This window comes from Staurois parvus, unplaced genomic scaffold (genome assembly GCF_062004578.1).
Source record: "Staurois parvus isolate SC_StPar_1 unplaced genomic scaffold, SC_StPar_1.0 ptg004035l, whole genome shotgun sequence".
Lineage (NCBI taxonomy): Eukaryota > Metazoa > Chordata > Amphibia > Anura > Ranidae > Staurois > Staurois parvus.
Window position 1 is genome coordinate 23,562 of NW_028321830.1, and position 10,746 is coordinate 34,307.

The 10,746-nt window shown below is 54.4% G+C and overlaps 1 protein-coding gene across 1 annotated transcript in view; it reads right to left on the bottom strand.

Annotated features, from left to right (window-relative positions):
* The window catches only part of LOC149427094 (WD repeat and HMG-box DNA-binding protein 1-like), a gene marked incomplete at both ends in the record, with an annotated part of 31,518 nt that extends 23,172 nt beyond the window's left edge, over positions 1-8,346 (bottom strand). Inside the window, one exon of the mRNA XM_089668266.1 lies at positions 8,126-8,346. Within this exon, the coding sequence (XP_089524392.1) occupies positions 8,126-8,346 (221 nt within the window). The remainder of the gene's footprint in view (positions 1-8,125) is intronic.
* Positions 8,347-10,746: the final 2,400 nt, after the last annotated feature.

Consider the following 10,746-nt stretch of genomic DNA (forward strand, 5'->3'; position numbering starts at 1 on the left):
TGTCATGGGTGGAGCATGCTGGTCCCCTCCCACAGCTCTCATCTCTCTCCTTGTGCAGGGATGACTGTTACTGTCTCCGCCCCCTCTTGTAGGTTTATGTAGTGGGTGGAGCTTGCTGGGCCCCTCCCATGGCTCTGCTCTCTCCTTGTACAGGATGACTGGTACTGTCTCCGCCCCCTCCTGTAGGTTTATGTCATGGGTGGAGCTTGTTCGGCCCCTCCCACAGCTCTGCTCTCTCCTTGTGCAGGGTGACTGGTCTGGTCTCCGCCCCCTTATAGGTTTATGTAGTGGTTGGAGCTAGCTGGGCCCTGCCCACAGCTCTGCTCTCTCCTCCTTGTGCAGGGTGACTGTTCTGGTCTCCGCCCCCACCTGTAGGTTTATGTAGTGGGTGGAGCTTGCTGGGCCCCTCCCATGGCTCTGCTCTCTCTCCTTGTGCAGGGTGACTGGTCTCCGCCCCCTCTTTGTACTTCACTGCAGGCAGTCTCTAGTAGGAAAGCTGCTGAGTCCCTCCCACGGTACTGCTCTCTGCATGGGCTATGTACAACACAGTGATGATATCTCTTTTACAAGGTAATATCTGGCATTGTAAGGGTATTTGGTGCACAAAGAGGATTTATATTCTTTGTGGTTATTAAAAGGTTTTTTTTTGTTTGTCAGCTTTAATATTGTAAAAAAGGGCAGGGCAGGGACATCGAGCAAAAGGGCAGGGACATCGGACCAAAAGGGAAAAGGCCGGGGCCGCAGGAATTGGCTAAACCATATAAATTTTATTTCTACCGGTGAAAAATAGCCAGAAAAACGAACGTATTTCAGCCATCAGGCCTTAATCATGGGATAGAGAGTGGGGAGCCAGTAAACATAACATGCTTAGCAGCCTGTTTCGTTCCTGAATGAACACACTCAGCGATCAATACCAATCACTCCTGTGGTCATTCATAACTGAAACATAGTAAACTGTGTTTACTATGCTTCAGTTTGTGAATGAACCGGGAGTCTCTGCACAGAGCGCTTCCTGATCATTCTTTCTGCAGTGCAGCTGAGGCTGCAGAGAAAGGCTCGGGGATCTGTGCCCTCAACCCCTTTCTCGGTCTCAAAAGTGAAACATTAGGGGCCTGTTTAGCTCCACCCCCCCCCCCCCCCCAAGGCTGCAAAAGAAAGGTAAAAAAAATAAGAAAAATATTACAATAAAACATAATTAAGGGCTCATTCATGGTTGCTGGTGCCGTGTTCGGGGGCCATATCTCTGCACCCACACACCAACCCAGGCTGGGAAGGGATGGAGGCGGGGGGCCATATCCCTGCACCCACACACCAACCCAGGCTGGGAAGGGATGGAGGCGGGGGGGCCATATCCCTGCACCCACACACCAACTCAGGCTGGGAAGGGGTGGAGGCGTGGGGGGCCATATCTCTGCACCCACACACCAACCCAGGCTGGGAAGGGATGGAGGCGGGGGGGGCTATATCCCTGCACCCACACACCAACCCAGGCTGGGAAGGGATGGAGGCGGGGGGGGGGCTATATCCCTGCACCCACACACCAACCCAGGCTGGGAAGGGATGGAGGCGGGGGGGGGGCTATATCCCTGCACCCACACACCAACCCAGGCTGGGAAGGGGTGGAGGCAGGCTGTCAGGTAGGTTGTATGGGGCCCCATGATTTCTAACAGCAGCCCTGGCAGGGATAGCCACACAATGCCTGAAATTTGACTGGTCCTTCCTGAAGCAGCCGAATTTCCATCAGACTCTCAAATGGACGAGAAGAGACCTTAGAAGTGCAGCACAGAGACCCGCAGGACCGAAAGATGATAGGAAGGCAGCGGACACCTACCAACCTCTACCTGTGGTGGTAATCTGGTCCGCTGCACCCTCCAAGTACGGAATATAAACCGCTACAGAAAGAAGGACCGACAGAGAATGTGAAGACGAGGACAACGTGAAGACGAGGACGCCGACAACGTGAAGATGAAGATGAGGACAACGTGAAGATGAGGATGAGGACAACGTGAAGATGAGAACGCCGACAACGTGAAGATGAGAACGCCGATATCCTGAAGATGAGGACAACGTGAAGATGAGAACGCCGACAACGTGAAGATGAGAACAACGTGAAGATGAGAACGCCGATATCCTGAAGATGAGGACAACGTGAAGATGAGGACAACGTGAAGATGAAGATGAGGACAACGTGAAGATGAAGATGAGGACAACGTGAAGATGAAGATGAGGACAACGTGAAGATGAAGATGAGGACAACGTGAAGATGAAGATGAGGACAACGTGAAGATGAGGACACAGACAACGTGAAGATGAGGACACAGACAACGTGAAGATGAGGACACAGACAACGTGAAGATGAGGACACAGACAACGTGAAGATGAGGACACAGACAACGTGAAGATGAGGACACAGACAACGTGAAGATGAGGACACAGACAACGTGAAGATGAGGACACAGACAACGTGAAGATGAGGACACCGACACAAGTGCTTTCATTAGAGATCATTTCAATACCATTAACTAAATACAGATTACAGCTAATCCCCAATTTACTGAAAGCAGAACCCGCTGGACCTGACGGGGAGCGCCACTTCCATCTGATTTCAGGATTAATCTTTTATTTAGTGGAATTACATTAACAGGCTAATCCCATCAATTCCATCTGTGAAGTGCAGCGCACGGTGCCACCGCCATGATGGCAGTCATAGCAGAACTCAACTGTATCTGATCTCCGCGAACGGAAAACATTTCATTCAAATATTTATTTATTACTTTAATATTTACAGCAAACTCCCTCATCCAGGTCTCTCTCTATCCCTCCATCCATGTCTCCATCCAGGTCTCTCTCCCTCCATCCATCTCTCCATCCAGGTCTCTCTCCCTCCATCCATCCAGGTCTCTCTCCCTCCATCCATCTCTCCATCCAGGTCTCTCTCCATCCATCCATGTCTCCATCCAGGTCTCTCTCCCTCCATCCATCTCTCCATCCAGGTCTCTCTCCCTCCATCCATCTCTCCATCCAGGTCTCTCTCCCTCCATCCATCTCTCCATCCAGGTCTCTCTCTATCCATCCATCCATCTCTCCATCCATCCATGTCTCCATCCAGGTCTCTCTCTATCCATCCATCCATCTCTCCATCCAGGTCTCTCTCCATCCATCCATGTCTCCATCCAGGTCTCTCTCCCTCCATCCATCTCTCCATCCAGGTCTCTCTCCATCCATCCATCTCTCCATCCAGGTCTCTCTCCATCCATCCATCTCTCCATCCAGGTCTCTCTCCCTCCATCCATCTCTCCATCCAGGTCTCTCTCCCTCCATCCATCTCTCCATCCAGATCTCTCTCCCTCCATCCATCTCTCCATCCAGGTCTCTCTCCATCCATCCATGTCTCCATCCAGGTCTCTCTCCCTCCATCCATCTCTCCATCCAGGTCTCTCTCCATCCATCCATCTCTCCATCCAGGTTTCCATCCATGTCTCCATCCATGTCTCTCTCCATCCATCCATGTCTCTCTCCATCCATCCATCCAGGTCTCTCTCTCCCTCCATCCATGTCTCCATCCAAGTCTCTCTCCATCCATCCATGTCTCCATCCATCCATTGCCGGTACATTCAGATGAGGAGTCCTTCCTTTCATTTCTCCCGCCCTCTTCCCTGCTGTGACTTCAAAAGTAGCAGCGATGACAGCGACAGGTGAGTACCTACAGGAGTCCACCCCGCCATTCCTCCCGCCCTCCACAATGTGTTAAGGTATGGGGAAGATTATGGGGTAGAGGGGGCTGTGATATCAGAGGAGGGATCTGTGATATGGGGGGGCTGTGAGAGGGGGAAGTTGTGATAAAGGGGAGCGGTTAGTGGGGAGCTGTGATATGGGGAGGGGGGGCTGCGAGAGAGGAGCTGTAAAATGAGAGGGCTGAAAGAGGGGGGGAGTTGTGATGTGAGAGGGGGAGCTGTAATACTGGGGGGCTGTGATGTGAGGAGAGCTGTGATATGGGGGAACTGTGATGTTGAGGGGGAACTGTGAAATGGGGGGCTGTAATATTAATATACAGGATTTATATAGCGCCAACAGTTCACTCAGCGCTGTACATTATAATGGGAGACAATACATGAGGGGTTGGAGGGCCCGGCTCCTTCTAGCTTACAAAATCCAGGAGGAAGTGGCTGTGGGGGATGGAGTGGTGGAAGGAATGGATGAGATCGGCTGTTAGGTGGGGGGGGGGGGGGGGGTTGGAAGAGAGGGGTGGAGACACTGAATGGAGGTCAGTGGAGGAATTGGCAGAGAGAGGTGGAGGACAGTGAATGGAGGCCAGTGGAGGGATCGGCAGAGAGGGGTGGAGGACACTGAATGGAGGCCAGTGAAGGGATTGGCAGAGAGGGGTGGAGGACACTGAATGGAGACCAGTGGAGGGATTGGCAGAGAGGGGTGGAGGGACACTGAGTCGAGGCCAGTGGAGGGATTGGCAGAGAGGGGTGGAGGACACTGAATGAAGGCCTGTGGAGGGATTGGCAGAGAGGGGTGGAGGACACTGAGTGGAGGCCAGTGGACGGATCGGCAGAGAGGGGTGGAGGACACTGAATGGAGGCCAGTGGAGGGATCGGCAGAGTGGGGTGGAGGACACTGAGTCGAGGCCAGTGGAGGGATTGGCAGAGAGGGGTGAAGGACACTGAATGGAGGCCAGTGGACGGATCGGCAGAGAGGGGTGGAGGACACTGAATGGAGGCCAGTGGAGGGATCGGCAGAGAGGGGTGGAGGACACTGAGTGGAGGCCAGTGGAGGGATAGGCAGAGAGGGGTGGAGGACACTGAGTGGAGGCCAGTGGAGGGATTGGCAGAGAGGGGTGGAGGACACTGAATGGAGAGCAGTGGAGGGATTGGCAGAGAGGGGTGGAGGACACTGAGTGGATGCCAGTGGAGGGATTGGAAGAGAGGGGTGGAGGACACTGAATGGAGGCCAGTGAAGGGATCGGCAGAGAGGGGTGGAGGACACTGAATGGAGGCCAGTGGAGGGATTGGCAGAGAGGGGTGGAGGACACTGAGTGGAGGCCAGTGGAGGGATTGGCAGAGAGGGGTGAAGGACACTGAATGGAGGCCAGTGGAGGGATTGGCAGAGAGGGGTGGAGGACACTGAGTGGAGGCCAGTGGAGGGATTGGCAGAGAGGGGTGAAGGACACTGAATGGAGGCCAGTGGAGGACACTGAGTGGAGGCCAGTGGAGGGATTGGCAGAGAGGGGTGGAGGACACTGAGTGGAGGCCAGTGGCGGGATTGGCAGAGAGGGGTGGCAGATACAGAACGGTTAGTAAGGTGGATGAGTCTGGCAGCAGCATTCAGGATAGACTGAAGAGGGGATAGCCTGCGATGAGGTCAGCCAATGAGGAGGGAGTTACAATAGTCAAGGCAAGATATAACAAGGGAGTGAATAAGTTGCTTAGTGGTTCCCGGGGTTAGGAACGGGCGTATCTTGGAGATGTTGCGGGGGTGGAGTCTACATGAGTTTGTTAGTGATTGGACCTGGGGCTGGAAGGACAGATTGATGTCTAGAACATACAGACCTCTCCACTGTCACAGCTCCTCGGTGATCCCTGACGGGGAATCTCTGGCCGGGACCCGGTGATTGACAGCTGTAGTCACATACTGGGGAGCTGTGATGTGAGAGGGGGAGCTGTAATACTGGGGGGCTGTGATGAGGAGAGCTGTGATATGGGGGAGCTGTAATGTGATGTGAGAGGGGGAGCTGTGATATGAGGAGCTGTAATGTGGGGGAGTTGTGATTGCAAAGGGGACTGTGATGTGAAGGTGTTCGGACAGATTGGTGTAGTCTGGTCTTGTATGGTCAGCGGTGGGGTCCGTGGTCGGTGTTCGGACAGATTGGTGTAGTCTGGTCTTGTATGGTCTCTGTGGTGTCCGTGGTCGGTGGTTCGGACAGATTGGTGTTGTCTAGTCTTGTATGGTCTCTGTGGTGTCAGTGGTCGGTGTTCAGACAGATTGGTGTCGTCTGGTCCTGTATGGTCAGCGGTGGGGTCCGTGGTCGGTGTTCGGACAGATTGGTGTCGTCTAGTCTTGTATGGTCAGCGGTGGTGTCAGTGGTCGGTGTTCGGACAGATTGGTGTAGTCTGGTCTTGTATGGTCAGCGGTGGTGTCAGTGGTCGGTGTTCGGACAGATTGGTGTCGTCCAGTCTTGTATGGTCAGCGGTGGGGTCCGTGGTCGGTGTTCAGACAGATTGGTGTCGTCTAGTCTTGTATGGTCAGCGGTGGTGTCCGTGGTCGGTGTTCGGACAGATTGGTGTCGTCTAGTCTTGTATGGTCAGCGGTGGTGTCAGTGGTCAGTGTTCAGACAGATTGGTGTCGTCTGGTCTTGTATGGTCTCTGTGGTGTCCGTGGTCGGTGTTCGGACAGATTGGTGTCGTCTAGTCTTGTATGGTCAGCGGTGGGGTCCGTGGTCGGTGTTCTGACAGATTGGTGTCGTCTAGTCTTGTATGGTCAGCGGTGGTGTCTGTGGTCGGTGTTCGGACAGATTGGTGTCATCTAGTCTTGTATGGTCAGCGGTGGTGTCTGTGGTCGGTGTTCGGACAGATTGGTGTAGTCTAGTCTTGTATGGTCAGCGGTGGGGTCCGTGGTCGGTGTTCAGACAGATTGGTGTCGCCTAGTCCTGTATGGTCAGCGGTGGGGTCCGTGGTCGGTGTTCGGACAGATTGGTGTCATCTAGTCTTGTATGGTCAGCGGTGGTGTCTGTGGTCGGTGTTCGGACAGATTGGTGTCGTCTAGTCTTGTATGGTCTCTGTGGTGTCAGTGGTCGGTGTTCGGACAGATTGGTGTCATCTAGTCTTGTATGGTCAGCGGTGGTGTCTGTGGTCGGTGTTCGGACAGATTGGTGTCGTCTAGTCTTGTATGGTCAGCGGTGGGGTCCGTGGTCGGTGTTCGGACAGATTGGTGTCGTCTAGTCCTGTATGGTCAGCGGTGGTGTCCGTGGTCGGTGTTCGGACAGATTGGTGTCATCTAGTCTTGTATGGTCAGCGGTGGGGTCCGTGGTCGGTGTTCTGGACAGATTGGTGTCATCTAGTCTTGTATGGTCAGCGGTGGGGTCCGTGGTCGGTGTTCGGACAGATTGGTGTCATCTAGTCTTGTATGGTCAGCGGTGGTGTCAGTGGTCGGTGTTCGGACAGATTGGTGTCGTCTAGTCTTGTATGGTCAGCGGTGGTGTCTGTGGTCGGTGTTCGGACAGATTGGTGTCATCTAGTCTTGTATGGTCAGCGGTGGTGTCTGTGGTCGGTGTTCGGACAGATTGGTGTCGTCTAGTCTTGTATGGTCAGCGGTGGGGTCCGTGGTCGGTGTTCGGACAGATTGGTGTCGTCTAGTCCTGTATGGTCAGCGGTGGTGTCCGTGGTCGGTGTTCGGACAGATTGGTGTCATCTAGTCTGTATGGTCAGCGGTGGTGTCTGTGGTCGGTGTTCGGACAGATTGGTGTCATCTAGTCCTGTATGGTCAGCGGTGGTGTCTGTGGTCGGTGTTCGGACAGATTGGTGTCATCTAGTCTTGTATGGTCAGCGGTGGGGTCCGTGGTCGGTGTTTGGGCGGGGAAGCGGAAATACCCAAGTGCAGTCTGGGTCGGTTCCGTTACAATGACCCATTCAGTTAAATAGAAATGTAAAGCAGAAACATTTGTGTATCGCTATAAATACATATATACCTCCCCCGCCCTTTTTTAAGTGATTGCATTCCCTCTGTTTTCAGCTGCATAATGAGCTCGGAGAGGAGGGGGAGGAGAAACAGCAGTACAATGATCTGCCCAGTAAACACATGGAGGTGGGGGGGGGCGTGTCAGCACAAGTCTGATTATTGGAGGAGAGCAGGCTGGGTTTCCAGCACAGCTGGAGAACTGACCACTGTGCTCTCAAGCCTAGCGTGGTCAGTTTCAATAGGGAAGCAGAGGGAGTGGCAGGGTTTTTACACAAAGGAAGCCATACAAAGAGAAGAGGAGACTTCTTCATACCAGGACATGGGACAGCCGGCACAGATCAGGAAACGTTGGCTTCACGTAACCTGCAAACCTCTTTCCATGGAGGCGCCCCCAGATAATCATGCATTTGCTGCGGTGCAACTGAAAACCAGCCAGAGCCATTACCCGGCCTTCAGCCCGCTGCGGAAATCTTCCTCCTCCTCTTCTTCGTCCTCCTGCGCCGACGCCAGCTCGGCCGCCTTCTCCAGGGCCATCTCGCTGAGCCGCTGGGCTAGGATTAGTCTCTTGGAGCGCGAGGCGTACTTAATGGCCAGATTCATCACGTTGTGAGCCATGAACTCCGCCAGTTCCATGCCACGGAATTCACGCTCCAGTTTGCAGGAGAGCTACGGAAAAAGGAGGGAGACAGAGAGGAGAGGATTAACCCGACATGGGCGCCAAAACGGAGCGACAACGATGAGACCATCTGTGGGGTCAAAGGGGCATGCACACCGGGGGGGGGGGGGGGCTGGGATTGGGGGGCACTTCATCTTCTGGAATAGATAGGACAAAAGGGGAGAACTCCACCCAGTATGTCTGGGGTGGTACATTAAAGCTTTACCATTTAGGGCAGCGGTCTCCAAACTATGGCCCTCCAGCGGTTGAAGTACTACAAGTCCCATCATGGCTCTGGGAGCCTTGCCTGTGGCTGTCAGAGTCTTGCAATGCCTCATGGGACTTGCAGTTCCTCAACACCTGGTGGCCTATAATTCCTCCCCCATCAATCTTTCCCCACACCCATAACCCACCCCCCTTCACTCCTCACCCCCATCCCACCCCCCTCAACCACCCACCCCACCCCACCCCACTCCTCAACCCACCTCACTCCACCCACCCCACTCCACCCCACCCCACTCCACCCCACCCTCCCCCACCCCCCCCACCCTCCCCCCCACCTCACTCCTCAACCACTCACTCCTAACACTCACAACCACTCCACCCCAATCCTCAACCACTCCACCCCACTCCACCTCAACCACTCCTCAACCACTCCTCAACCACTCCTCAACCACTCCTCAACCACTCCCCAACCACCCTCCACCACTCCTCAACCACTCCACCCACTCCTCAACCACTCCACCCCACTCCTCAACCACTCCACCCCACTCCTCAACCACTCCACCCCACCTCACCCACTCCACCCCACACCCCACCTCACTCCACCCCACCTCACTCCACCCCTCAACCACTCCACCCCACTCCCCAACCACTCCACCCCACTCCCCAACCACTCCACCCCACTCCCCAACCACTCCACCCCACTCCCCAACTACTCCACCCCACTCCCACTCCTCAACCACTCCCACTCCTCAAATACTCCACCCCACCCCTCAACCACTCCACCCCACCCCTCAACCACTCCACCCCACCCCCTCAACCACTCCACCCCACCCCTCAACCACTCCACCCCACCCCTCAACCACTCCACCCCACTCAACCACTCCACTCCACCCCACCCCTCAACCACCTCACTCCACCCCACTCAACCCCACTCCTCAACCACCTCACCCCATCCCACCCCACCCCTCAACCACTCCACTCCTCAACCACTCCACTCCACAACCATCATTTATGCCTGCTAAAGCCCTGAGTCTAACCCCTCAGAAGCGGAGATCTCCCCCATCTGGTTCTAAGCACTACACCAGGCGACTGCAGTCTGCAGAAAGGTTTGAAGTGTACTGTATGCATAGAACACATTGCTTTCCCCATCTTCCCTGATCCAACACACGATCTTTTGAGACCCAATGACACCATTAACTGGGTCTGTCTGCTGGTCCGTGCTTTGAGCTTGGATGGGAAAGGCTGTCAGGCTCCTGTAAACATTACAGCACCTTGCCTCAGGTCTTCTTTCTAAAGTGTTATATGAAAGAACGCAACTCCAACATCCCTTTAGGTGTGCATATGCTCCTATCTGCACAGCTACAGTATGCAGGACCCAATGGCCAGCAATCTCCCATGACCTTCTGCTCTCTAGTTCCCGTGCCACCTCCCATGCTCTTCTCCATCCTATGGAACTCCCTACCCCAATCGGTCTGACTATCTCCTAATCTATCCAACTTTAGACGATCCCTGAAAACCCTTCTCTTTAACTGCTTCCCGACCGCCCTTTAGCAGAAATACTGCTACAGGGCGGCACGAGTGCCGGCCGGTGATTGCCGAGGATCTCCCCCCTGTTGGCTCCTGCACACTGCTTTCGATGGCTGTGATCGCCCCTCATGTTCCTCCCCAGTTCCATTAGTACAGTGTCAGGGCTTTTTATTAGCACTGATCTCTGTATTGGTGTCACTGAGGATGTCAGTGACACCAAGTCAGTTCCCCTCCCCCCAGTGTCAGAAAGCCCGCCGCAGTCCCGCTATAAGTCGCTGATCGCCGCCATTACTAGTAAAAATAAATTTTTAAAAAAGCCCAGCAGGGGTGCACAGAATCATGTATATATATGATTTGTGCATTTCCGGGTAGGGGGCGCTTGCCCTACCCGTGCCCCATTCGCAGTCGCGGCTGTCAATCACTGGGTCCCGGCCGGTAACTACTCACTGGCGCCCGGTGATTTCTGAAGATCTCCGACGGGGAGGAGAACTGTTTTGTTTACTAACAGTTCTCCTCCCTGTCGGCTTAGGTGCACTGCACAGCACAGCCATCCTGATCAGTGTGATTACAGTGAAACACACAGAACCCCGCCCCCTACTAAAACACTTCCAGCACACAGTTAACCCTTTGATCACCCCTCACATTAACCCCTTCCTGCC